The 27,328-nt window shown below is 49.4% G+C and overlaps 3 protein-coding genes and 1 long non-coding RNA gene across 5 annotated transcripts; 2 read left to right on the top strand and 2 right to left on the bottom strand.

Moving 5' to 3' along the window:
• Nucleotides 1-3,755: 3,755 nt before the first annotated feature.
• NOTO (notochord homeobox) lies at nucleotides 3,756-8,949 on the top strand. The gene is made up of 3 exons (XM_037027150.2): nucleotides 3,756-4,188; nucleotides 6,573-6,787; nucleotides 8,609-8,949. The coding sequence occupies exons 1-3, from the start codon at nucleotides 3,807-3,809 to the stop codon at nucleotides 8,765-8,767; spliced, it is 756 nt and encodes a 251-aa protein (XP_036883045.2). The 5' UTR covers nucleotides 3,756-3,806; the 3' UTR covers nucleotides 8,768-8,949.
• A 1,932-nt stretch (nucleotides 8,950-10,881) lies between these two features.
• Nucleotides 10,882-22,664, top strand: SMYD5 (SMYD family member 5). Of its 2 annotated transcripts, XM_017646076.3 has the most exons (13): nucleotides 10,882-11,033; nucleotides 14,633-14,741; nucleotides 15,521-15,660; nucleotides 16,088-16,209; nucleotides 16,599-16,668; nucleotides 17,267-17,371; nucleotides 18,190-18,252; nucleotides 18,465-18,535; nucleotides 18,858-18,964; nucleotides 19,389-19,445; nucleotides 20,348-20,442; nucleotides 21,114-21,184; nucleotides 21,281-22,664. In XM_017646076.3, exons 1-13 carry the CDS (start codon nucleotides 10,938-10,940, stop codon nucleotides 21,426-21,428), a joined length of 1,254 nt encoding a protein of 417 aa, XP_017501565.1. In that variant the 5' UTR covers nucleotides 10,882-10,937; the 3' UTR covers nucleotides 21,429-22,664. The 2 variants fall into 2 exon arrangements, with proteins under 2 accessions (XP_017501565.1, XP_036883155.1); XM_037027260.2 differs by lacking the exon at nucleotides 18,190-18,252.
• LOC118974119 (uncharacterized) lies at nucleotides 20,289-22,385 on the bottom strand. The gene is made up of 2 exons (XR_005063717.2): nucleotides 22,256-22,385; nucleotides 20,289-20,458 (listed from the first exon to the last, which is right to left on the bottom strand). It is a non-coding gene; the product is annotated as an uncharacterized lncRNA (long non-coding RNA).
• Nucleotides 22,665-23,103: 439 nt separating the features above from the next.
• On the bottom strand, nucleotides 23,104-27,278 carry PRADC1 (protease associated domain containing 1). Its single transcript, XM_017646077.3, has 5 exons — nucleotides 26,881-27,278; nucleotides 24,921-25,021; nucleotides 24,293-24,402; nucleotides 23,868-24,035; nucleotides 23,104-23,645 (listed from the first exon to the last, which is right to left on the bottom strand). The coding sequence occupies exons 1-5, from the start codon at nucleotides 26,945-26,947 to the stop codon at nucleotides 23,525-23,527; spliced, it is 567 nt and encodes a 188-aa protein (XP_017501566.1). The 5' UTR covers nucleotides 26,948-27,278; the 3' UTR covers nucleotides 23,104-23,524.
• Nucleotides 27,279-27,328: the final 50 nt, after the last annotated feature.

The following is a 27,328-nucleotide window of genomic DNA, read 5'->3' as shown; positions in this document are numbered from 1 at the left end:
ACAAAAAAATTTCAGGTAAATATCATTTTTTCAATTAGTGTCCAACTCTCTTCCAACCTCAAGTCTATCCATTTATCATTAATTTGTCTTGTCTCCATTTTTTCTAATTGAATTTATCAAATGGTTCCATGTTTGTTGGGGTCCTGTTCTGGTAGTCTTAGTGACACTCATATATTTTAAAATGTGACTCTTTTTAAACTCTTATATCCATTAATGACTCTGTTTATCTTTATTGTTTAATTACCTAATCTTCTTTACAAGCTCATTTTTAAACTTCTTGCCTTGGATTCATTTTTTATTTAATTTAATTTTATTTTAATTTGAAATATTAGTATGTTCTTTTACAAATTTATACTTGATAAACTTAACACTCCTTAAGTGTTTATATTTACAGTCTTCATTTTAACTGCATTCTAAGGGATCTTAATGATATTTAAATTTCATTTTTGATCCACCTGTCAATCATAAGTGTTTTTAATTAAAATTTGTTGCTGGCTTTTAAATTTATTATTTTCAATATTGTTGAAGTAAATATCAGAGAATATTAATTCTGCAACTTACTATTTAGCTATCCTTAGTTTAAAGTATTATACTTGTTATTTTCCTTAATACCAACAAATCCACAAGAAAGGTATTAAATCTCCATCTCATGATAAAGTTAAATGAATTGCCCATAATCATGCAGCCCAAGGTTTCTCAACCTTGGCACTTGATGTTTTCAGCCAGATAGTTCTTTTTTGTGGAGGGATATCCTATGTATTGTAGGATATTTTTGCAGCATGTCTGGTTGTAATAACCAAAAAGGATTCCAGACATTGTCAAATGTTTCCTAGGGTTGGGGTGGGGCGGGGGGTGGCGTACATAATCACTGATATAGCTGGTGCCATTTTTTGATAAATGCTCTTGGTGATTTCAAAGATTTCCTCCTGCTTTAATAGAATCAGCTGTGCTTTTCTACTTAAGGAAGGAAAACAAAATTTTATCTATATGCTCACAACTACATTATCTACTAAAACTTTTACTGTCAGTCAATACATGTATAAATAGATTCAGGAAGAAAAATAAATAAAAGATGATTGTGTCCAGAGCTTTGTTTTTCATAATAAAAGAAACTAGGTGGTCTTTCAATACTCTTGAATCATCCCTGGTCTTAGTACTAAAACGACTTCTCCATTTTTTTTCATATTCTTCCCTCAAATACATTCCATAATTTCCTCTTATCTAACGTCTCATCTTCGTATTTAATTTTGGGCTGTCTCTTGCAGCAAAATAATATTTAGCATTGCTTTCTTGTTTATTATACTTGTGCTTTTCCTTTGCTGTGATTTATTTTGTCTTTCTTCCTACCTGCTAACTTCTCTAATAAACATCTCACGATTCATAGTTCAGCCACTACAACTAGTTCATCTGTGTCCCATCTCAGCAGCCTTCCCCCTGGGATCCAGCCAGAATCGAGGAATAATTTTCTAATTTGTAGAGACCACTGTTCTGAGGTAAGCAGTCCGTGAATAGGATTAGGTGGCTGTGATCCTGATCTCTCTCTCCAGACTGAGGCATAGGCATTCTCTCTGTCTGCAGAATGAAATCCCTGCTCTCCATAGCCACTAGTAGCCTCAGTCATTCCTTGACTTGTAGATGGTCATTTCCCTGTGTTTTCACACATGACCTCTGCTCTGTGCTTGTCTGTCTTTGCTATTAAATCTTTATATTAAAGCAAATCTCTGTGATAATCTCTTTTTGGCCTCTATTCTCTGGAGGATATAGCTAGGTCAATTTCAAAGTTAATCTTTTACAATTAGCATTATGTTCATATATGAAGTGCAGCACATTACAGATCATTATATCAAAGATAATTTGTAAATCTCAAACAAGTAATTAAGGGAGATCATAAGAGGAAAAGCTTAAGTAGAACTCACCTTCATATTTAGTACACCCTCCCACCTCCACCATAATAACAACAAAAAAAAGGATTGCTCTGCTCTGCAAGCTACCATTTAGCTAAAAAAACAATTTCATTTAATTCTTGTAACAATCCCATCAGGTAAGTATTATTTTTTCACCTAAGTGATCATTTCCATTTTACAAGAAATTGGAGGCTTAAAATCAATAATCCACTTAGTCCAAGTCACTAAATGAAACATACATTCGAATGTTCAGTGACAAAGCTAAGCTCTGAAGCCAGACTTGAGCAATTCCAAAATTCACATTTTTCTGTCACTGTAGTCTTTGTCGGCCTGATAAGGTGGGTGCTTTTCCCTCCTCACAGGCATTCTATTGGCATGTTGGCACTGTAGTCTGGGCAGTCCCGGGGGTTCATCTCTGACCCAGCACCTCCTGGCTGGACCACAGTAAGCCTACACCTGGGACCAGTCGGGCCGTCCACCAATTATTTTACGCACAATCTTACATTCCCAGCCACCTAGGGGACTGTCCAGAAGGCGGAGCCAGTATTTGCTGAAGTGAGAAGGGGTCTGCCCATCTCAGCAAGGTTCCTCTGGCCCTACCTGGTAGAGAAGAAAGGGTATGTTGTGTCTCAAATAGCTGACGCCTATTGGCAATGACATGGAACAGCCCTCCCCCCGACTAAGTAGTTTCAACATTAGGCATTGATTTGGGGAGGCAGAACACGATGGTATCTTGGAGGCAGAAATCCCTCTAAGCTCCACAATGACAGGATGCGTCAGACCAATTCTAAATGCTTTATATGCACTAACTCATGTAATCTGCAGAGTTATTCAGTGAGGTAGCTACTACTTCATCCATTTAACAAGTGAGGAAATACAAACAGTAACTTCTAACTTGCCTAGGGACAATAGCTGGTAAGTACTGACTATTCAAAAATAGGGATACAAATACCTTCCCTACAGGTACACAATGCAAGGTGTTTTGTGGGCCAACAACTCCTGTGCATTGACAGTAAACTGGTATTTCTTGATCTGGAGCCATTACAGTTTTCCCCTTCCACTTTTTTGTATATTGGAAATATTTTTTTTTTTGTATATATGGAAATATTTCTGCACCCACATCACCTACACTACACTGGAAAAAAAATTAGGTAAGTATATATAAAAATACATATATATACTTACTTACCTGATTTTTATCAAGAAATGTATATACTTACCTTATTTTTTTTCCAGTGTAGTGTAAGTGATGTGGGTGCAGAAAGTTCCTGAAAAGATCCAAATGAAATTGGTAAACACGTGGTGTCTCTAGGCAGGGAAACACCTGCTAGGGGACAGGGTGGAAAATCTACTTTTCACTGTACTGAAAATCAAGATGTTTAAAATTAAAATGTTTAAAGGTCTGAGCAGTCATAGATGGATCTGGCTGGGGTTTCTGCTTCAAAGGACTCCCAGGCCTGAGGGCGCCCAGTAGCGGGGTGGTTTGCCCAGGCTCACCAACGAGCCCCAGCGAGGTCGGAGTCCTTTCCCTGAGCGCGCCAAGGTGGGCATCTTTTAAAGCGCAAGGAGGGAGGAAGCGAAAACACTCACTGGCGCTGTGCCCACCTTGCCTAGTCCCGGGCTGGGCGCGGCCTTAGCCGTCGCGGTGCTCCCCGGCTTTGCAGGGCTGGGGCTCGGCCGCGCGGGAGGCCCCGCCCGGGCCGCAGGAGGAAAAGGCCGGCCCTTGTCTCGCCCCGCCCCGCCCCGCCAAATTTAAGAGCCCTCGCCGACAGCTGGGGCCGGTGCGGGCCAACAAAGTCTCCCTCCCTCCAGTGGGCTGTTTCATTCGCCTTTTGCGCTCCCCACCACAGCTCCAGAGGCCCCGACTCCCCTCTCCACGCCCGTCCGGGCAAGGGCCGCTCCATGCCCAGCACGGGGCCGCGAGGCCGCCGGCCGCCCGCTCTCTCGAGCGCTTCGGTCCAGCCCCCAAGCTCAGGACGCTCTCCGGCGCCCGCGTCCCCGCGCCGCTCCGCCGACCCCGGCACACCCCGCGCTCCCAGACGCCTCGAGTCCTCGTTCTCCGTCGAGGCTATCCTAGCCAGGCCCGCCCGCCGCGCGCCCACCGCCTCCCCGGGGCCCGTCTCCGTCAGCGCCGCCCCGGGCCTCTGGACCGCTCCCTCCCGGTTTCCGGCCCCGGTGCTGCCCTGGGCACTCCCGGCGACGTGGCTGCCAGCCTACCTGAGCCCTCCTGTGTCTGGGCTCCGCGTGGCCCACTTCTGCGGCCTCCAGCGCTTCGGCGTCCCAGGTACGAGGTGCCCTCGCGCCCGCGACCCGGGAAATGGGCGGGGCGGCTGTGCTCAGTCTGGAGAAGTCCCTGAGTTTGAGAACCACTTGTGGTTTGAGTGGGGGGGGGGGGCCAACTATGACCCTTGACCTTGCCATTGAAATTGAGGCAGAGAGCCCAGCTGCGACAGTATGTCACACCCCAGTATGAGGCTGGGAGAGATGTGTGTGAGGGCAGGTTCCGGGCAGGAATGCCGGTGGGCCAGGGGCTCGGAAGACTGACAAGGCCAGCTCTGGGACTGCTCAGGAGGAGCCCTGCTCTCGGCCTGCATGTCCCCCGATGAGGGGTTTATAGAGTCTCTTGCTTGCCTCCCACACCCCCTTGGATAGGAGCTGGCGAATGCCTAGACCCCAATACCGCCCCTATTCACGTCTGTGAGAGCTTAGGCTCCACATTTAAAGTCTCCCAGCCTGCTTGCTTAAGCCTTCTTAGAAGGATGCCTTCAGGCTCTGGGGCACAGGCACTTAAATCCCAAAGAGAATTGTACTGTTGATGTACTGTGGAGGTAACTTTCTCCTCCTGCATTAACATCCACTTATACAGGCTTTTGCGAGTTGGCAGTCTGGTTCATGTTTCCCCACTCCCTACGAGGGAAACAGAAGCAAAGTTAGTGCAAGCTTTATCAACCCACACCAACATCGTTGTAATACAGTGTAACCTGGTTCCTACTCCCTCCAGCCTGCGTTTCCACAGACCCTTTCAGCTGGGCATTCCCCCACCCTCTCCCCATTGGAGAGAAACCCTAGGCTCCCAATTCCATCCATATTGGTGACACTCATCCAGGAGCCACTCCCATCACTTGAAGCCACCTTTTTCTCACCTCCCTACACAACTGAGGTCTGAATTGTAGTTTGCTACTTAATATTATTGTCTCATTTTCAGGTTAGTTTTTGCATATGTATTACATTCACACAGTTCAAACTGTTTACTAAGATACATGGAAAATAGTTTCCTTTAACAGTCCAGTCCCGGAGTTGCCTGCTTACTCCCACCCCACAAGTAGCCAATGACAACATTTTTTATTCTTTCAGAGGTATTTTATGCATCTTTAGTATCTAAATACCCACATATGTACATGTGCGTGTGTGTACATATGTATATACGCACATGCACATATACATTTACGTTTCTCCTCACACTCCATCACTCCCACTAGACACACTGCACTGCACCTTACTCTTTTCACTTGCCCATATCTTGGAGATTTTTCATTATCAACCCACACAGAGCTTCTTTACGCTATGGAGTGTCTCATTGTTGTATACAATCAGGCCCCATTGATTTTTCTCATTGTTTGCTATTAAGCTTATGCTTCTGGTAAGCCTGGTGGGCCCATTGGTTGGGCAGCCAGGGTCCTGGCCTCTCTCCCTTCACTGGGGCATTTTGTCTGCCACCCCTCCCCAAAGCTAGTGGGAACTAAGGAGTCTTAGCACTGCACTTGCCATTCCTCCACGTATAATAGTGCCCTCCAAGACAGCCCAGTGGGTCACTTCCTCATTCCTTTCAAGTTCTGACTCAGGTACTGTCCCCTGGTAGACAAACCTCCATCTCCACTGGTCCACACCTCAAGGGGATGAATGGCACTTTTTTTTTTCGCATTAGAAAAGGGCACCCCTTCCTTCATGAGACACAACACCTTGATGTGGGCAAGAATTGGCCTTTGGAAAGTGGGCAAAATTTCAGACTCCACTTACCTTCTCAGCTGAGTACCTGTGTGCAGGGCACAAGATGTACAGAGTGGCCCTGTTCAAGTGTTACCTCAATATGGTGGCTTCCCTTCCTAAGGATACAAACTGTCCCCCACACATACTCTCATCCTCTTTCTCTATTCTTCTCACTAGTGCACATCACTTACTCACATACTCAGTATTTTACTTATTTACCTTTCTTAATGTTTTACAGGGATTACTGTTTTGTCCTGGAACCATGCCTGATGCATAGTAAACATTCAATAAGTATTTGTTGAATGAACAAAGAGGGCAAACCCTTGGAGGTCCCTTCTCTGGGGGACTTTCATGGGTTTCCTACTTTCATGGGGTTCCTGAAGTAGCAAGGAAAGAAGCAGAGAGCAAGGAGAGATGGAGGTTTGGCAATTCCTCTTAGGCTCAGAGGTTAAGTGACTCTGCTGGAGAAAAGTGCAGGCAGTGGATCCTCACAGAATTGTCCCTTCTTTCTCATGTTTGTTTTCTATTATTTCTGCATAGTCTCTTCCCAGTCAGCCTTCTTGCTGTGTTATTTGGCCAAGGGCACGGCAGGGCAGTGGAGCTGCGCCTGTCTCCACTCTCCTCCAAGGCAGGTGGGAAGGTGGGTGCTGACTAACCTCCCCTCCTGTTGGTTTCTCTTAGGTGTGGAGCTGGATCACCACTCAGGCCTCTGGGGTCCCCTGGACTGGGCTCCAGCCAAGGACCTTCAGGATACTGAGAGACCCCAAAAGAGGGTTCGAACTATGTTTAATTTGGAGCAGCTAGAAGAGTTGGAGAAAGCGTTTGCACAACAGCACAATCTAGTGGGGAAAAAGAGAGCCCAGCTGGCAGCACAGCTCAACCTGACAGAGAACCAGGTGGGAGCAGGGGCTACACCTGTGGGCTGACACTAGTCTCCAGGAGGCCCTGGGTTGTGGCTGGGGGACACACAGGCCTTCACCCTCTGCACCAGGCCACTGCGGGAAACAGGCCCTCCTCATTGGCACACTTCTTATGAATGAGAAAAATAGTCCCATTTGAAATCACATTATGGGAACAGCACATGATTGTTAACATAGATATTAATCCAGAATTTTCCATTTGCATGTTAATAAGGAGCTGACAGTGAAATTAAGTAGGTTTTCAAGGGACTAAATATTTTTTTAAATTATTAACATTCCCTTGACCACCATTTCCCCCTCCAGCTACTGCACCATTCTTCTGCTCTTTTCATGAACCAACTTCTCAACAACTTGGTATGTTCATTCTCTCCCTGTACTCCCTTCCCATCTACTCCTTAACTCATTCCAGTGTGAATTCTTCTTTCTGCCATTCCATGGAAACTTCTCATCAAAGTCTCTAAGAATCTCCGTGTTGCCAAAGTCAGCAGATGCTTTCCTCATCTTACTCCACCAGTAAGCAGAGTTGACTGCTCCTTCTGTTGAAACATACAAACATACTCTTCCCTTGGCTTCCAGACACCACACTCTCTTAGTTTTCCTCCCAGCTCTCTGATTACTTCTTCTCTGTCACCCTTATAAAGTATATAGCTTGCGACCTTCTCTTTATGACCCCAAATTTTTCTCCCCTGCTGATCTCATTTCTTCCCATGGTTTAAAATACCACCTATAAGCCAACAACTCCCAAAGTTGTATCTGAGCCCACCTCTCTCTTCTGACTTGCACATCTTAACTACCCTCTTGAGGTCTCCACTGGGATGTCTTGTAGGTAGGCATTTCAAACTTAACAAGTCTAAACTTCAGTTCTTGCCTTTCTTTCCTTCCTTTCTCCATTTATGACCCCACCATCCACCCAGTTGCTCAGAATACCAAGTCATCCTAGATTCTGCCTTCTTTCCCACATCAGCAAGCCATGTCACCTCTACCTCCAAACAACAGCTGGAATCACTTCATTTCTCTCCATTGCCCCACTCCATACCAGCCCCAGCTCTCACTGGATAATTTCAATAGCTTCCCTGCTATCTCCTGGCATCTGCTTTCATCCATTCTTTACACAGCAGCCAGATGTGCAATTCACTTGAGATGCAAATAGGATGTCACATCCCACTTGAAAGTCTCAAAGTTCACATTCCTTACCTATGGTCTTCATTTTATTTTCCTGGATGATCTGGCCCCCGCTGGCCTCTCCCACTTTCCCTTCCTTTGCTTCCCCTTCTCACTTTCAGATATTTCAGCCACATTCTCCTCCTTTCTGGTCCTCAAACACTCCAAGCTTATTTCTATCTTAGAGCCTTCCTATAGGTTGTCCCCTGCCCAGGCCTGCTTTTCTCTGACCCCATTAGGCTGGCTTCTCATCTGAGCTTCAGCTTAAGTGCTGGTTCCTCAGAGAGACTCAAGCCCCTGTTCATATCCCCATTCATGTTGATGAATTTGTTAATTTCCATGTTTGTTATTTGTCTCTCTCCATTAGACTGTGAGCTTCATGAGAATAGGGAACTCTGTTGCTCACAGCTGTATCACGATCACCTAGGATGGTGCCTAGTACATAATAGGAGTGCAGTCAATACTTGTTGGGTGAATGAATGGTGACTGAAATTATACGGAAGGGTGTTTTGGAAGGGGTATTTCCCTTAGAAGGAAGAATAAGTTTTGGGCAGAGAGGAGTGGGCACTGGGAAGAGGGGAAGCAGCAGGAACTGTTGGTCAAATTCTGATCTCTGCCCACTGCCTCCAATTATAGGTGAGGGTCTGGTTCCAAAACCGCAGGGTCAAGTATCAGAAGCAGCAAAGGCTGAAACTGCCAGCCACGTCTGCCATGGCTGCCTCTCTGGACGAGCCCTCCAGCAGCTCTGATACCAGCATCCAGAGAGAAGATGCTGATTCGGGAGTGGACAGCTGAGGACTGGGACAGAGGTTCAACCCAGGCTCTCTGGGCTGTTTTTTCTGCGACACCCAGTGGACTCTCCTGGCCCATATTTTGATGAAGAGTCTCATTAGGGTCAAAGGGCACTAGGGGAATCTGTACTATCAATCAGTGGCCTCCTTTATCTATATTGGCCCTGGAAAATTGGAATAAGAATGGTCAGCGGCACAGATTTTGGCCATCAGCTATGTGCTTGGCCAAGTTACTGAACTTCTGAGCCTTTTTTCTTCATCTATATAATAGGTGTGTTGGTAACTTAAACCTCCCAGGGCTGAGATGATGTCTGTAAAGCACTTACATTATGCCAGGCCCAGTGCTAAATGTTTGGTAACTGTTAAGGCTCATAGGCCCCCTTTACCTGGGGGCATTGTGCTTGCACCAGCCCTGGCTTCTCTAAGGATTAATCTTTCCCTGGCCTGGCTGTAAAGGGCCTCGTTGAATCAGTGTCTGGGCCTAGAAGACCCTTCCCTGCCAGAGATGGTGGAATTTAAAGCAAAGAGAAGGGAAAGGTAAACTGTTTAGCCCACTTTCCCTCACAGAGTTTTCCAAAGTTTTGCTTTGTCTGAACTGTTAACCACTTTCACAAGTTGCTGAGGCACAGCTGCCTCCTTGGAGCAGACATGCTACCTTGACCACCGTCTTTTTCCCTCTAGCTATCCACCTTGACCCCTTCTCCATCTCTATATAGAACAGAGAAATTTGACTCTGCCTTTGCCAAGGCAGGCATTTTGTCAGAAATTCTTCTGTATTTTCATGAGTCAGTTCGTAACTGTCTCATGGTTCCTTTTACTTCTTAGGGATATGTGCAGTTTCCCTTAAGCCTAATAGATAGCCTACCCTTGTGAAGCCTGCCACCAGCATTTCTAGAGATGATTTCTCTAGTGCTTGGCCTTCCTGGGCAGGCCTCTATTGAGAATATTGATTTACAATCTAGCGTGGCTCCGGGTGCTCAGGTGAGCCAGGAAGGACTGCCCTGCCACCTGGTGGTAAAAGAAGGCACGGCCCCTACTGCTCTATACAGAGTTTTCTGAGGGAGAAAGGAAAGGCTGGGAGCAGAGGTGGCCTTGGAAAACCACCTGTCCCTAAGGCAGCGGACCACTCTCCCTGACACCAGGCCACAGGCTTGAAGGAGGCCAGGGTCCAACTTCAAGAACCCTTCTCTATTCCTGTCTTCAGAGAAATCCTTCCTCATGCTGGCTCCAAAGTCAACTCAGTCAGAAGAACCCAGATACATCTATCTACCTCTTCAGATGGCTTACTTTATTATTATTATTTTTAATCAACAGTTACCTATTCAGCAGTTATGGGGCTCTACCCAATCCCCAAATGTCATTATAATGAGACAACAGCAGAAGCAGACACAGATCTCTTTTCAAAAAATCAATTAGGGGACAAAGAAACAAGGCATGGTGGTCAGATTGGCTGTGGGAACAGATGCTATACATCAGTGGTTTGCAGCTTTTGGGGGTTCTGAATTAAGAAAGCAGGTCTCTCTCCTGCTGTCAGGAAAATGTGTGTATGCACTCACTACTGCACACAATTTCAGGGGTCTTCATACCTGAGGTCCACTATAGACTCCCCCTCCACCACTCCCAGGCTGCAAGGTCTCTAAGCCCCTTAAGATCTGAGAGAGGCGAAGTCCAGCTTGAGCTTTTGTAGGGCCGTCTGCCCCGCTGCCAGAGAGCCCACGGAAAAGAGAAATCATGCGCAGGGCTCTGTAGGCTAATTGGAAAGAGAAGCTCGTCTTTCCTCTCAGGTTGAGGGTCAAAAAGGATGGTAGGTAGTCGGCCCGCTACTACTGTCCCACCGCTCGGCTCGGTCCAAAAGTGCTTGACGCAAGACGGCCCACTGGGTGGGCAGAAACGACACAAACATGAACTCGGACAGGTAACACATCAAAACTCTACACATACACAGCCTCTGATACAGAGGTTAACATATCGGCCACGCAGACACAAAACTACACAGACGTGAAAACACAAAGGCACGCCTAGCGACCAACCGACCTAACCCCGCAGGTAAAAGGGAACCAATCTCGGTCTCTCCAGCGCGCAAACCCTCCCAGGCTTGTACACGTACGTCGGGAAGGGGTGGGCCTCCCGGGTCGAGGCGAGGTCAAGGGTCAGAAGGCGGAGGCGCGCCCAAGATGGCGGCCTCCGTCTGCGACGTGTACGCCTTTTGCGTGGGCGTGGCGGGCCCGGCCCGGGTCGCCGTGGAAGTCCGTTACGTGAGCAGTGCTAAGGTGAGGCCTGGGCGGACCCGCCGGGAGCCCCCACCGCGTCCGGCCTTGGAAACAGCCCCACAGGACCCCAGGCATGGAGCCTACAGGCTCCTCTGCTGCTCGGATCCCGCCGCCCGGACTCTGCTCGCGGCCTGGCGGTTCCCTGTCCCCGCGCGCAGAATTCCGGGGCGGTCACGCGGTGGACCGGGGCCTCCGAAGTCTCCGTGAGCGCCCCCTCCCCGCGAGCCCGGCGTGCCAGCCAGCGGCCCAGCTACTGTCGCTCCAGGAGGGCCTTGAGGGCGCCGGGCCTTTTGGGCCGGGCAGGGGGACATTGCTTCTGGGCCCCGGGGACGGTGGAGGGGAATCTCTGAGCAGAGAGAACTGAGGTACAAAAAAAACGTGGGTCTTCAGGGAACTCTCTGAGTGAGATTTGGGGGGTTGAGTGAGGAGAGAGGCTAGTACATTTCATGAAGAGCCTTGGAGTGCTTAGGAATTTGGACCAGAACCCGACGCCCGCGGGAGCATTTGAAGAGTTTAAACGGGAGTGACATGATTTTGTCGTTTTTGTGTTTTTAAAGTTCATTGTAGAAAAAAATTGCAAATGCGTGTAGGGAAAGAGAAGGTGAAAATCACTCCTAATCCTATACTTGTCTGAATATGTGTATACTAAAAATTACGTTTTTAGAAACTGCTTTTGGATGCAGCAAATCCTTCAACGTCAGTAACCTATGTCTACATATTAGTTTTTGAGAGCTGAGTAATAGTCATGGGAGTACCACAGCTCACTCCACCAACTACTTGTTTTTTAACTCTTTTATGTTGTATCTTTTTTTCGTTCCTGAGGTCAAAGGTCTTGGAGCTTAATTTGTGTGCACACATCTTTTTGTTCTTTCCAGCACTATTTTCTTTCCTAGTTGTCTTTGCCAGTTGATCTGTGCAAAATGGTGTCCCTTTGTTTTCATTTACATTTCTTTGTTTACTGGTGAGGTTGAATGACTTACCTGTGTAGTGGCTGTTAGTCCTTACCCAGGATGTCATACTCATGTGTGTCCTCTTCTCAGCATCTTCGTATTGATCTAGGTTCCCATCCCACTTTCCATTACCCTTTTTCCATTTCAGAGGCATCTGGAGCATTGCTCACTTCCTGTGGTAAATCAGCTCCCCTACATTTGTGGCCTCCTCAGCTGCTCACATCTCCATCTCTGTCCCAGGGCCACTAGTGTTCTTGATTAACCCACAGTTTGATGGTGTCTCAGTTTCATCACCCCTAGCCTGCAGGGATACTCACCTTTACCTTCTCTTAGCCCTCTCTCTCTCAGCCCCTTACTTTTTTCACTTCCTGCCTCTCATTTCATTACCTCAGCCACTCTCCTTGCCCAGTTATCCCGTCCCAGCCTTCTATCAAAACCTCAGCTCTGGAAGAATGAGCTGGCTGCCCCTTCCATACCTACAACTGATCTGCTGCTGGAGAAAATCACATACTCATCCAGGCGTGGTGACAAGATTCCGAGCCTTTTGCATCTGTATTCATCAAGTGAAATTGATTTCTGATATTTTTTTCTTTGTGCTAGCTTATGCTTATTTTTGGTAAAATAGAGCAGCTTTCCATTTTTTTCTCTGTTACTGGATAGTTTAAATAGCATAAGAATAATTTTTTTGGTTTGAGAAAACTAGCCCAAAAACAGTAGGGGCCTTGTGTGGGGTACCAACTATTATACCAGGGACATGACCAATCAGAAGAGAAACCTGACCAAAGATGGTGGATACCAGCCAGCATGCATTACTGTTGCAGATCAGGCAGGTATCAGCAGAGATTAGTCTGTCTAGACTTTATTCCTGTTAGATTCAGTTTTGGTCATTTGTATTTTTCTGGAAAACGATCCATTTAATAAAGATGTTTAAATTTCCTACATAGTCTTAATGTTTTGTATAGTCTGTTTCAAAAACATTTTTCAAGTCAGAAATACCTTTGCATAGTTTGTGCTCTTCCATTCAGGTTCAGTTCTCCCCAAGCTTCTTGAAACGTGAATTAGAGCTGTTTTTCTTGAAATACTGTCATAAGTTTTGGGGATGAGTGTTTTCATAGAGAACGGCCTTTGTTTTGGCTATTAGAACAGCTACTGTTTCTGCAGTTGGGTACTTCAAAAAGAGGGAAAAAGAAATGTATATTTACTCAATACTGGGATTTCAGATTTAGAGAGAATGAGGGTGCATGTTGATATCTTTTTATCCCATAGAGGAAGGCCAGGTTTTCATTTTGCTAGATTGGGTTTCAGGGGCTATGAGGCATGAAGGTGGGGCTTTCAGGAAGACACCTTGGGTGCATCCATGGCGTCACCCCGTGGTTTTGTTCCAGCTGTTCCTCTCTGCTGTTAGAGCTCCCAGAGGATTGAGCTTTGTGGCTCATGGGTTGCTTAGGGCCTGTCCTGGTCTACACATCTGCTGCTCTGACTTTGGGAGATGCCCCTGTCTAGCCAGAGCATTGATGCTAGAAGAACCAGAGAGCTACCTGGGAGGCCACATGACAAGACATTTTACTGCTGGGGCAATCTTTTTTTTTTCCTTCCCTTTTTGTGACAGTTCAGTGTTGGCAGAGGCATGACTCCTTTATGCAGACAGTGGATGTAAGTGCCTGGCAGGGTCAGTAACTCCATAGGTTTGAAGCTGTCTCCTGAGCCCTTTGCACATTTGACAGATGGAAATTCAACAATTGTTTTCTCATCCTCCATGCCTTACATGATGTATACAGTGCTTTAGACCAGTGTTTCTCAAACTTTAATGTTCCTCTGGACATCTTGTTAAAATGCAGATTCTGATTCAGCAGGTCTGGGGTGGGGCCTAAGAGTTTGCATTTCTAATAGTCTCCCAGGTGATGCCCATGCTGCCAGTCCATCACCTGACTTTGAATAGTAAGGAGCTAGTGCCCATGAGGTACATTGATCCGTGCTATATCCTTGCATCCTGGAAACTACCTGGTAGGTATTACCATAATATTTTCATATCAGAAACAGATGCAAAGAAGTGAAGCTATTGGCTCAAAGGTTTACAACTTTGAGGTGCTAGGTTTAGTCATTCCTTTCATGTGACAACTCAGAATGTGTTGAGTACTAGGTACAGTGACTACCGAGCTGACCAGGGAAATAGGGCATATTCTCCCGCAAACTTGGCCTCCCTCTCTTGTGGTGTTGGATTTCTCTGCAATCCTGAGCAGCGTCACTGCCAAGATCCTGAAGGGGCACATAGGTAACTCAGAGAAAGCTTCCCTGTTGTTACCAGCTCCTGGTGCAGGACCTGCAGCCTGTTGTGAGCCTGGGTCCTGCTCTATCCTTTCTAAGATTTCTCCTCCCCTGAGTACAGTGGGATGGCTGATGTGGTGGCCCCCTCCCCATCCCAGGCCCTCTGCTCTGAACAGGCTGAAAAAGGTGCAGCTGAAAGTAGGTCAGAGCCACATTTCCAGAGGAGGCAGTTATGGAGGACACTGACCATGAACCCTCCTGAGGCAAAGGCCTCTGCTGAGAAGGAGGCTTGTGGGGGTGAGGCTGGGAGGCCCTTCAGGGACCCATAGAGCTACGTCTCCTTTTTCTTCTTAAGACCACCCTGTTTCTTCTCTGCCCTTTTAGGGAAAAGGGCTGTTCGCCACACAGCTAATCCGGAAAGGAGAGACCGTCTTCGTAGAACAGCCCCTGGTGGCTGCACAGTTTCTCTGGAATGCACTTTATCGCTATCGAGGTGAGCACATTTTGCTCACTTCTGGCTGCTGGGCCCAGCTGCCTTTGTGCAAGGAAGAGAGCTACAACACACATCCCTACTGGCTGGTGTCTCTGGGACTCCGGGTGTTGGGAGGAAAGGCTATCTTCCCTTGGAGAACTGTGCCAGAGAGCCATACCTCTGTCTAGTCTCTGGCAATTTGGGGCTGTGAGTCTGCAGTCAAGAGGCTCTTCCCAAGTGCTCCCTGGGGAGGATGTCACTCAGGTGGAACTCGGTCTGGCCAGAGTTTAAGGGACTGGAAGTCATGCTGAAAGGCTATGCCAAAGTGCAGCCCTCCACCAAGAAGAGGCCTCATGTCCCTTGGTCAGAAAGGCTGAATTAGAGGTCAGAAGCAAGTAGGAAGCCCTTAGCTTTGCCAACCACATGCTTTTTTCACACTCTTCTTAGGCTAAAGAAGACAAACTGAACAGAGGGTCAGTTGGCTGCAGATTGTGGGGAAGTCCAATCTGGGGAAGGGGAGTGAAGGGAAGCCCCTCAAACTAAGTTCCATTGAGAAGCAGAGTCCGACAAGAGGGATGGGTACTCCGGAGAGGGAAGAGGACCAGTACATCTTGTAATGGCTGCAAAATTCATTCTTCCATTCTTTAACATAGCCATCATTCACTCACTTCTCAAACGTTTATTGAACACCTACTATGTGCCAGGCACTATTTTAGCTCTGGGGATACTGCCAAGGAAAGGACAGACATGGCCTCTGCTCTCAAGACACTTATATTGCCATGTTTGGCTCTCTCCCTCAGCCTGTGACCACTGCCTTCGGGCCCTGGAGAAGGCAGAGGAGAATGCCCAGAGGCTGACCGGGAAACCAGGCCAGGTTCTGCCTCACCCGGAATTGTGCACTGTGCGCAAGGACCTCCATCAGAACTGTCCCCACTGCCAGGTAAGCATCCCTGGGGACTGTGTGCATTTAGAAGGGGGCTGGTGGGGGAGGACTGAGCTGAGGGAGACCAGAGTGAGGACAGACCTGGTCATGGCCCTTGAGAACCATGATGTAGGGCAAGACATTGAAAAGGCTGAGTTACTGTTCCAGTCCCACTGTCTAGAAAAAAGGCTTGATGGGAGCTTGCCTTGGCGGCCTGGCAGGGGCTCTTTCCTCTCTTCCTGAAAAACTATCTTTCCTTCCAATGGTTTTATAAGCTTTCTCCCATGTCCCCAGAGCACCGTAGGCTTTCTCATCGCATGGTACCACTGAACTATTCCTTGGGCAGTGTGTAGAAGGAGTGCAGTTAGAGGAGGTGATCACAGGGGACATGTGTGCCTTACTCATAGGCAGATACTAGGGTGCTGACCTCCACCGACTCCAACAGGTGATGTATTGCAGTGCCGAATGCCGGCTGGCAGCTGCTGAGCAATACCATCAGGTCCTGTGCCCAGGTCCCTCCCAGGATGACCCCCTGCACCCTCTCAATAAGCTGCAGGAGGCATGGAGGTAGGTAGCATTTCATCTCTTGTTCCTTTTTCCTTCCCTCTCTGCCTGCCTGCTTGGGTTTGGCAGAGGCAGCCATCTTTCTTAAGTTACTATCCCTTAGGTTTTTCTTTCATTCATAAGGTTAACCAGAGGTCACATTGCCCAGCCCCCTCCTGACTTAAATCTGAGCTGCCAGTCCCACCCCCACCTTAGCATTTTACACACTCGTAGAAGGAGCCCCGTTGAGCCCACGGTGGGTAAAGTCCTGCCCAAGTCCACATCGTTTACTTTCTCTCTTTGGTTATAAATGGTATCAGTATGAAGGATTCTCTAGCAGTCGGACTGGGCTTCTCAGAAATTCAGCTACTGGAAAGGGAATTTCTAGGCCAAATCTTTTTCTTTCTCTGCAGGAGTGTTCACTATCCCCCTGAGACTGCAAGCATCATGTTGATGGCCCGGATGGTGGCCACAGTGAAGCAGGTGAGCCCACCTGACCCTCCCAGGGAAGCTTATTCTGGCCTCATTCAACCCTTGGCCTCATTCTTCGCCTCACCTCAAGACCCTGGCTTGGATGCAGATTTCCTCCTGAGCTCCCCAAATGAGAGCTGCCTGCTATGTAAACCTTAGGAGTAGCTAACCATAAATCTGGCAGGGGAAGTGGGGTTCACATTGCCTGTAGTCTTTGACCTATGAGAGGACTTGTGCAGCAGCAATTCATGCATTTGATTTATAAGCACCACTTTTCAGGATTGTATCTCTTACATAAAGCAAGAGAAGCCACTCTAACTGCTTCTTTTAATATTGTTGCCTTTCAGCTTCAATCTCTTATTTTACCAAGTGTTACTGAATTGGCTGGCTTGTCCTCATTTGAAGAGATGATGGTGTGTGGGTGGGATGGGGAGGAAGTCCCTAGACAGAGGCAGGAAGGGTCTCCTAGTCACTCACATGTAATGGTGTTTCCCTGATGGCAGGGGCTTTAGGATCATAGGCTACCTCTTGGGTAAGGGTGGCAGAAAGGAGGCATGTGCATGCACAGGCATGTGTGAACATGACCCTGAAGTACATCTGTTCACTGCAGGCTAAGGATAAGGATCGTTGGATCAGGCTCTTCTCCCAGTTCTGTAATAAAACAGCCAATGAGGAGGATGAAATTGTCCACAAACTCCTTGGGGACAAATTCAAGGTTAGTCTTCTCTCATGATCTCCCAGCCCCAGTAGCCTGGAATATTCTGTGACTTTCTGTGGGGAGCTCCACATCTGATTCTTTCCCAGCCAAAGGAAGGGGTTAGAGTCTGGGGCCAAAAATCTATTCAGAGGACTTAAATTCCTGCCACTGTTTAAGTTCATGACCTAACATGGACCTAAAGTCAGAAAGTGGCATGATGTGACAGAGGAAGGAGGGGTTGAGTGCTTTGATGGGGGAAGGCAGAACCCTGTGATAGGAGAGCAGTGGGCAGATCAGGTACACCTGAAAAAGGAGGGCTGGGTCCACAGGGTCAGGGAGTGGTGTGAAACGGGAGAATTGTAGCTGCCAAGGTAGTGAGTGCCCACTGCCAATCAAGTTACACATTCTCACTGAGGACAGCAGACTTCCATGCAGGAGCTGCCTGAAGGTGGAGGCAAGTGTGTGAAAGGGCACCTGGGGTGGGTTCCTACATTGAATTCTGAGGAAAGGAGGGGGAGAATCAAGCTGGTCTGGAGGCGAGGTTAGGAAGCCTGGAGGGCGGTGGTAAGGATAGGCATTCTAAGGCAGGTGCCTTGGCCCTACTGGAACAAGTATTGTAAAATAGGGAGGCATTTGGGGTTTGTTACCCTGGGTTGGAACAGGCCAGGGGACTGCCATGGCTTTTTGGAAATGAGGACTTTGTGGCCTGGCTTTGCCCCCAGGGAAAGCTCATGCTGCAGAGCTGGCCCTTTTCCCATTCCTCACCTGGTCTTCCGGGCCCTGCCTGGGTGCTAATCTTCAGGGATGCAAGTCTCTCCCTGCTTCCCCTAATCCAGGGCCAGCTGGAACTTCTACGGACACTCTTCACAGAGGCCCTTTATGAGGAAGCACTCAGCCAGGTGAGTGGGGGGAGGTAGGACCAACAGCCTCCCAGTCACTGCAGCTCTCCAGGAACAGCTGGGTCGGCATCTCCTACTGGGATAGCTAAGCCAGGCCGACTTGGTCTTCTGGAACTGGGATGGAACCGACTCATGCAAGACTTCCTGAACAGTTGTGAGGAGAAAAACAAATGGCCGTAACCTGAGGGTTCATCTCTTTTTCTCTCCCACAGTGGTTCACTCCAGATGGATTCCGGTCTCTCTTTGCTCTTGTTGGGACCAATGGCCAAGGAATCGGGACCAGGTTAGGAGAGAATATTCTGGAGCTCTCGGACTTGTCCCATAGGGCTTGGGTGGGAGACTGGCTGAGGAAGGTAGCTACAACTCCTTTCAAGATTAGGGTGGGGTAGGGTGTGTGGCTCTGTGGCTAGAGTGCTGGACTAGACTCAGTGATGAGGATCAGAAAGAGAGACAGGTGAGGTGAGATTGATCTTGGGAGCTTTGGTTTCTTGGGGAAAATGGGGCCCCAATCCTGGAGAAAGAAATGGGCTTAACTTGCCTGGAGGTGGAGAGCCCTGTGAGCTGGGCCTACCCCTCTTCCAACCATGGCTGCCTGGGACCCCCAGCTCACTGAGCCAGTGGGTCCATGCCTGTGACGCTCTGGAGCTGAAGCCTCAGGACCGCGAGCAGCTAGATGCCTTCATTGACCAGCTATACAAGGACATCGAGGCAGGTTGGTGAGATGGAGCCTTGGCCTCACCCAACCTTGGAAATGCCCCTCAGTGAGATGGCGGACACACAGTCTTCCCCCAGGGACCTCTTGAGTTTATGGTTGGGGAAGGTACTCCTTGTGTGCCTGTGGGAAGCTTCAAATCTGTCCACAGGGTACACAGATGTGTACCCTGAGATCCATGCAGAGGCATTGGCCCTGAGATCCATGCAGAGGCTCGATGTTGAGGGTGGGAGAGTGCTGGCCAAAAAGGTGATAATGTTTACAGACAAGCAAGGCCGTGCCTCAGAGAAGCAGATGGAATAAAATGGTAGTGATTGGGTGGCAAGATGGTGGAGCCAGTGCCCATCCTTACAAGTCTAGTTTCCTTTTCCCACCTGTAAAATGGATAATTCTAGAATAAAACCTGCATATTACTGTCTTACAGCAACTGGCGAGTTTCTTAACTGTGAAGGATCTGGCCTCTTTGTGCTTCAGAGCTGCTGTGAGTCCTGACATTGAGGAGGGGTGGCCTCACAGCCACAGTTCATCTTTCTTGATGGAACCCTTCTTAGGCTAGTGGAGTTGGTCTGGCAGTGGGGTTAAGTCTGAGCTTCCTTGGACATTCTCTTGGGCCTTGCTGTTTCATCATTTTTTCATTCACTCATTCATTGGATTGCTTGTGCCTTAATATAAGTTTATGTATAAAACCTTCCAGTGGGCCAGGCCCTGTGCTGAGGCAGGGCACAGAGCTCTTATTCTTGCTAAGGGAAGCATGGGCCCTGCACCACCACTGCCCTGTGAGATTTGGTGGGGAGCGTTGTGAGGGTCTGGGAGGCTGTCAGGATCCTGGGAGGAGGATTCTTAGGCTAAAAGGTGAGTCTTATCAGCACCAGGTTGGGAGGGGCAGAGACAACTCAGACTTGTCTTTTCTGGATCTCAGCCTCCTGCCCTCTGGTTTCCTCCCTGCCAACCCCTCCTCCCAGGCTCTGGGACTACTCTGCCCTCCCAAACTACATTTTCAGGGGGCCTGGGTCAGCTGTTACCACACTGTCTGTTACCAGTAGCAGACAGGACTGAGTTCTGTGGTCTGGCACAGGCATCCCTTCACAGCCCTCCCTCTCTTTCCCAGACACTGATAACACAACAGAATCCAGCTGGCCAGTGAGGAGGACAGCAGGGTGGTCATGGCAGGTGGCAGAGGGGAATGATATGGGAGTGCATTTGTGCCTATGCTCCATCGTCTTCAGGAAAGAGCACTGGACAGGGAGTTGGGAAACACTTTCCAGGACCTGTGCAGTCCTAGCAGGAATCAGAACAAGGAAGGATGGGACCCAGTGCTCTGCAGAACTGAGGCTGTTATTTTTATTAGTCAACAACCCTTACTACCTGCCTCTCATGACCCAGGCAACCACAGCTGTGTCCCCAATGCAGAGACCTCCTTCCCAGAAAACAACTTCCTTTTGCATGTCACCGCCTTGGAGGATATTAAGCCAGGAGAGGTGAGGGGCCTAGGAGCTGTGGAGGGCAGAGAGGGTGGGCAGTGAGCCTTGCAAGTTCTCTCCAGGGATTGGGAGCAGCAGTGTCTAGAGCCCCAAGTTCCGGTTGTTGGGTTGAATCTGGACATGCCCCAGGGCATGAGTCTTTTTGCCCTAACTCCACCCCACTTTTTTCAAAAAAACAACTCCAGAAAGCCTCGGAGCAATGTTTGAGAGACAGTTGTGTACCCAGCACCTTTTTATCACCAAATCTGCAGCTTCTAAGAAAGCAAGAAATGGCTCTTTGTGGCAGGGGCTCTGGGGTACTAGTGTGGGTTTGGGGCGCCTGCATGCTAGCGTACCACGCCTGGGTGAATCTTCTTCCAGGCAAGTAGCATTGCACCAAGATAACCTCTGACTCCAGCCACAGACCTTGGCTGTTGACTGCCTTTACCATGGCCTGAGGCGAATCGCAGTCCTCTCCGTCTCAGACACAGGTTGTTAGAGCCTGTTGATCTGCCTGCCTCTAGGCCTTTCCAAGGACTGGATCAGGGCAGCCACCCCTTCCCTTAAAGGCAGTGTGGGCCTGGCTTCTGAGCATGGGGCAGCGGTTGGAGATAGGATAGAGCTGAGGAGCCTCTTATCCCACCTGATAGAGAGGCAGGCTCAGACCCCACCTATTTTCTGCCCTCCAGGAGATCTGTATCAGCTACTTAGACTGCTGTCAGCGGGAGCGCAGCCGTCATAGCCGCCACAAGATCCTCAGGTGCCAGCAGGGGATGTGGTGGGAACTGGGCTTGGATCCTCCATCCGGTGGCTGGCTGACTTTTCACCCTCACCACCATCCTCCCAATCCCTGCAGGGAGAACTATCTGTTTGTCTGTTCCTGCCCCAAATGCCTGGCAGAGGCTGATGAACCCAATGTGACATCAGAGGAGGAGGAGGATGAAGAGGAGGAGGAAGGAGAGCCAGAAGATGCAGAGCTGGGTGATGAGATGACTGATGTGTGATGTCACCCTGCTGGAAGGGGACTTACCCCAGGCCCTGCCAGGAAGAGATCCTTCCTCCAGAGAAGAGGCTTGGAAGGAACTCCCCAATCCTGTTGCTTGCTTTCCCCCCATTATGCTAGCTCTGATTCTGCCAGGGTGTTAGGACAGAGGCTGGACTCCAAGCCCTGGACACTGCTGCTAAGTGGCTCAGGCTCTGAGCCGTCACTGAGCCTCTCAGAACCGGCCTCCCCCCGAGGTATTCCACTCCAGGGTATGAGCAGCTGGAACAAGGTCAGGGCCAAGCAGTGTTTCCTCCCCTTGGCCCTGTGGCCACCCTTCCCATCCACCTGAGGCTTCACCCCTCTCAACTTGCTGTGGAGGGGGTAACAAAGTGGCCATCTGAGAACAGCCTAATTTCACAGGAGGGAGAGGGAATGAGCCTTCTTCCCCACCTCCCACCATTGTAGCTGAGAAGGCAGCTGCCTGACCACCAGCACAGCTGGGAGAGGCAGGAAGGAGGAGCTGGGCCTCCGGAGCACCTTCCCTAAGGCTGTGTGCTGGGGAGCACCCAGCCAGGAGGATGACCTCCCTCTGCCCACCACTGCACTCCCAGCATTTGGACATCTGGGGAGTGGAGATGAGCCCCTTCCCAGACTCCAGACTCTGTACCATGCGCCTTGCCTTTCAGGTCTGGCACAACAGCTAACCCAAGCAAGAGGCCTCTGCTTCCCTCAGAAAGGGCATGTGGGGATTGTCACCCCTTCCTCACTCCCTCTTCCATTGAGGGTTCTAGCAGCATGGCCAAGCAGGTCTGTACATCCTTAATTTAGGATGCTCTAGAGTCTTACCTGGGACCAGTTTAACTTTGGTTGGCGAGGGGCTTTCCTGGCTTCAGTCTTCATCTTTAGGGTGTCCACAGAGGAACATTAAAGTCTTCCGGAAACCTAGAGGGGCTGAGCTAGATATTGGGAGATTAGCCCTGACTGTGTGCCCCCAGATGAGCACCACGCATCACTCTTGGGCTGGATGCTATGGGAATTATAACCCATCACTTGCAATTTTTTTCTGCCTATCTTCCCTGAGGGGCCTGCCGTATCCCACTGCTGAGGGATTCCCAGGAGAAGTGCCCACCCCACGGGCCCTTTCCTATATATGAGCCAGTCTGGCCTATTGAGTTCTTACTTCTTCACAACAGCCAGGACCCCTTCTAACCCCACCTGCCCACTGTTCTCAATAAAACATGAGTGGTGACAGGAATGCTTTGTGGAGGATGGCTTGACAGGCTGCCCTGAGACATGGCAGTCATGTAGGTGGTGCAGAGGCACGTAGGTTAGACAAGGTGATGGCAGATGGGGGCTCTGCTTCCCAATCTGGGTTCATCTCTGGTCTCTACACTGCTGTGCAAATGCTTCTGAAGCCCAAGAGCAAGGATCCTCCACAGGTGTGTGGATCCCCAGTACCAGGCTCTAAGGTGAGTCTTCTCCTCAGGTAAATTATAGGTCCCTGAGTGCTTGAGCAGGAGGCTGTGTTGGAATCCAAGATTAACAGTCTGAGCACTGGCCCAAAAGGGCCTTGGGCAAGTCATTTATCTACTCTGAACTTCAATATCTTCCCCTCAGAACAAGGGTATTAGACAGACATGTGAGTTTGAAGGCCCTACCCACCCCCATATGCTTATTTTCTAGGACACAGTTGCAACCCTGATGAGAGGCTTTATTGCTAAAAAGTCCGTGAGGGTTTATTAAGTCCTCAAACACCAGCTCCTTAGACCACTTCACCAAGTGCTGTGAAGGACACTGAGGAGACCGTGGGTGAGGAAGGCTGGAGCCAGATGGGGTGTGACAGATCACAGATGACCACCTTTAGCCCCTTTTGTTCCAGATTCTAACCAAGAAGCCCTGGGGACTGGCTATTGCCTGTTCCCCCTAGCATGAGACACGTTTGGGGGCCCTGAGGAAGGGAAGGCCAGTGGTGTGGTTTTCTTTAGCAAAACCAAGGCCCAGGCCTTTTTCTTCTACCTGTCCCCAAATGCTATCCTTAAACCTAAACAGCAGAATTCCTGGATTCCCCCTCCCAGCCCAGAGTTGCTTATGGCTGGAATGTGGGACCAAACTCTTCTACCAGAAGGTCCAAGGCGGTTGCAGCAGCTCAAAGGTGGGGATGCTGGTGACATTGACTGGGATGGAAATGATGGCCCATGGCAGCCCATGCTGTTCCAGGGAGCGGCGGATCATGTAGCTGGGAGGGCATGAAGAGAGGTGGCAACAGTCACTTTCCCAGCACCCTATCACACCCCATTGTCCCCATCCTGGGAGTTCCAGAGCCTGAGGACTTCTTTGGCCCTCCAACTGGGGCACCCCCCAAGACAAGGCTTGTGGGAAGAGATTGGTGATTGCCCTTGACCTCCCCAAGTTAATGGCACCCAGCCTGGTGCTGATAACAGAGACAAGGAGCCCTCACCCGTCTCGGCCGAGCAGGAAGAGAGCAGGGATGTCAGCTGTGCGCTGGGTACTGTCCTGGATCATCTCCACGTAGAAGCTGTCATTGTCAACTGCATTGTCCGAGATGATCACTGCCCGCCCGCCATGCTCCTGTACCACTCGGGTCTTGGAGAGGAAGGAGCAGCCCCTGGAAGAGGTGATGAGACCAATGAAAAGGTAGGTTCCTCACTACCCCTGTACTAGACTATCACCCTGGGAGAATGAAAGAAGCATCATGGAGAACTTACAAGGGCTCATAAGTAAATGGCCAAAGGCATGGATAATCTTAAGACAGTTCTTAAAGACCTTTAAAAAGGTGAATTACTCAGTTATTTCAAAGCACCAACACTGACCTGAGTCTATCTGTGTCTCCCTCCCCTTGTTGCTGTGCCTGCTGCTCCTTACCCCCTCTCCACCAGAGCGATCTGGTCCTGGATGAAGAAACCGTTGCTGAGTTCCCCGCAGGCCTCTGAAGGTTCTGCAGGGACAAGGTGAATCTGCTCATACCTTGTGTGCTGAAAGACATTTAGGCAGGTCAGAGTGAGGAGACACTGGCTTTAGGATAGGGCTGACAATCCCATCCTGTCAGCTCCTCACAAAGTGAGAAGGAAATGTGGAGTGCTTTCTGTGTGCTGGGCACTTGAGCATTTTTACTTAATTCTCACGAAGGCTTATCTAGTCCTCCATCCTGCCTTTTCATGAGATAGGTACGGGAGTTGATATGGACCCAGAGAGGGGAAGTAACTTGCCTTAAGTCACACAGTGCAGAGGTAGAGCTAGCAGAACCCTTGGTTTTTCACTATTTTGTGTCCCTAAAGCAGATAGCTTGTCCTTCCATGGTGCCCAGGTCTGTATTATACCCAGGGGAGTAGCTGGAAGCCCTTCGTTCCTGCACTGCAGCCCCTGGAGGGCAGCGCCGGATTCTCTTCCTTCCCTGCCCCAACACTCAGGTTTAAGGAATAAGATGATCACCTCAGCTTAGCTGGGGGAAGGTGGAGACAGAATCAGAGACGGGGGGCCTCCCTGAACTTACAAAGATACCACCAAAGTCCTTGGCAGGTGTGGCTGTGAAGATGTATCTAATGTCCCCAGGACTCAGTACTTGGAAGTACAAATAATCATGGATGCGTAAGCCTGAAAGACAAAGAGTTCAGGTGAGAAGACTTCAGGGAACAAGTTGGTTAAGGTTCAGATCATGGATGCTGTGTTTTCAACTGAGCTGCTATAGTCTGGGACCCGGGGCCCAGCTTCAGCCAGGTGGAGGAGCTCTCTGCCCTGGGGAGGATGGAGTTGATGCAGACAGAGTTAGTAACCCAGAAACATAGCTGCAGCTATCCAGGTGAGCCAGGAAGATTGAGAGCTCTAGTGTTATCTCAGATGGTTAATCCTTTCCTCTGTAGTCAAGGTGGAGATAATGGTAGCCTGGGTACAAAATAACTCTCACTAAAAATGAAAAGCTGACTCTGGTTCCACTGCCACCCCCATAGTCCAACTACTGTTATTTTTTGTCCTGACCCAGCTTCCTAACTAGTCTGTTTCCATTTTTGTCCCCTAAGGTACTTTCCCCAAACAGCTGTCAGGGATCTTCTTAAAACATCTCAAAGCAAATGTGATCATGTCACCACTCCTCTGGCTTCAGTACCCTTCAACAACTTCCTTTGGCACTTAAAGTAAAAAAGAACCTCTTCCCTACCACCTACCTGCAAAGCCCTGCTCCATCTGGCCCTTGGCTGCTACTACAACCTCATCTCCTTCCTATGTTCAAGTTACACAGGCCTCCTTTCAGTTTCTTTGAGCCTTTTTGCAAGCAGTTTCCTCCTCCTGGGAGGCTTCCTACTCTCACCCAGACCACCTCTACCTCTTTACCTGGTACACTTCTGCCCTATGACTGCCCTCCCTTTATGCCCACTCAAAATTTTCTTCTCCATTGACACTTTGAATATAACTTTCAGTTATACAGTATCCAGTATTTTTTAGTGTCTGTCTCCTGCACTAGGGCAAGGGCCCTAAGTTTGTCGCTTCACTTAATGCTGTATCCACATTACCTAACATAGTGGTCAGGAAATGTGGGTGCTCTAATGTTGATGAGTGAACAACTATCTTCAACTCCATTGCCTTGAAGAAGAGCATTGCCAGAATAACCAGATTTTTCTGGGGTGTGGAAACTACTCTTCAGCAGCAAACTTTAAGGTTTTACCTGAACTTGAGTCCTTGGTTTCCTTAGCTCAGAGAAACTCAGGAATGTGAAAGGGTGGAAGCTGCTGACACAGGCCCATTAATCAATCAACAAGCCACCAAGCCATTACAGTGTGCCCAGGTTAAAACTAATTGTAGCTTTAGCTTCCCTTGTCTACTCAAATCACAGCCACCAGGTAGAATTCCATTGGTTTGGCATTGGGCTATACAACCTTTCATCCTGGGAGTATTCCCATCAGATACAGATACACTCCAAGGAAGCCACCTTGGGTTATCATTAAACTCCTCCTTCCCACACACGTCTTTGCCTGACCTTTGATTCTGCTGATCTGTGTAAATTAAGTGTGGGTATACATATATTCATGTATGTATGGGTGTATACGTTTATGTGCTCCTGTAGATGCAAACAGGCTGTGTGGGTACGTATGTACTTGTGCGTGTGAGTCCACGTGTAGGAGGAGCGTGTGCTCCTGTATATGTGACAGCTCATCTACGTATCTCTAGCTGTCCCTTGTTCCTCCTGGTCTCCCACTCAGCCGTGTGGGTCGGTGCTGGCTGGGAGCAGGGGGAGTCTTCCTTCGACGTGGGTAGTTAAGGATTCAGCCTAGCCTCAGGCAGCGCCCAGCTCAAGTCCCTGGAGACGGATCAGCACCCAAACCACTCCAGTCGCCCCTCTTGGGACCTGCCTAGACCCGAACTCCCGGGGTCCCCAAGGTGACCCGTGGCTCCCGACCCGAGACGCGAGCAAGCTGGCCAGCCCGCCCCGCCCCAACGCAGCCCAGCCCGTTGTCACTCACCGTGAGCCACGACGCACGCGGGGAGCCAGAGCACGAGACAACACCAGCCCGCGGCGCCGGGGACCATCTCCAGGGCCCGGCCCGGCTACGCACTTCCTACAGCTGCGGTGGCGCGCGTTGCTCTCCAGACTTCAGCCTGACAGCTGCTCCGGCCTCCCGCCCCCAGACCCGTTCTCGCCGCTGGTTGGCGGTCGGGAACGAGGCCCAGGGTTGATTGGCTCTGATGCCTGCTCATGTAGCCACAGTTTCCGCCTTTGAGCTTTATCCCACTTCCTATTGGTCAAGAGAAGCGGTGCCGCGGGTTGACTGGTCTATACACTTCACAGAAACTGCCGCCCTGCGCTGGGGCTGGTGGACGGCCTGGGAAAAATGGCGAGCTGGAGGTGGTTTCTCCGCGGGACTGGCTTCAGCCGCCGAAAGTTCTGACCCTCAGCGCTTGCGTCGCGGC

Source organism: Manis javanica, chromosome 1 (genome assembly GCF_040802235.1).
Source record: "Manis javanica isolate MJ-LG chromosome 1, MJ_LKY, whole genome shotgun sequence".
Lineage (NCBI taxonomy): Eukaryota > Metazoa > Chordata > Mammalia > Pholidota > Manidae > Manis > Manis javanica.
This window is presented reverse-complemented; position numbering and strand designations above follow the sequence as displayed.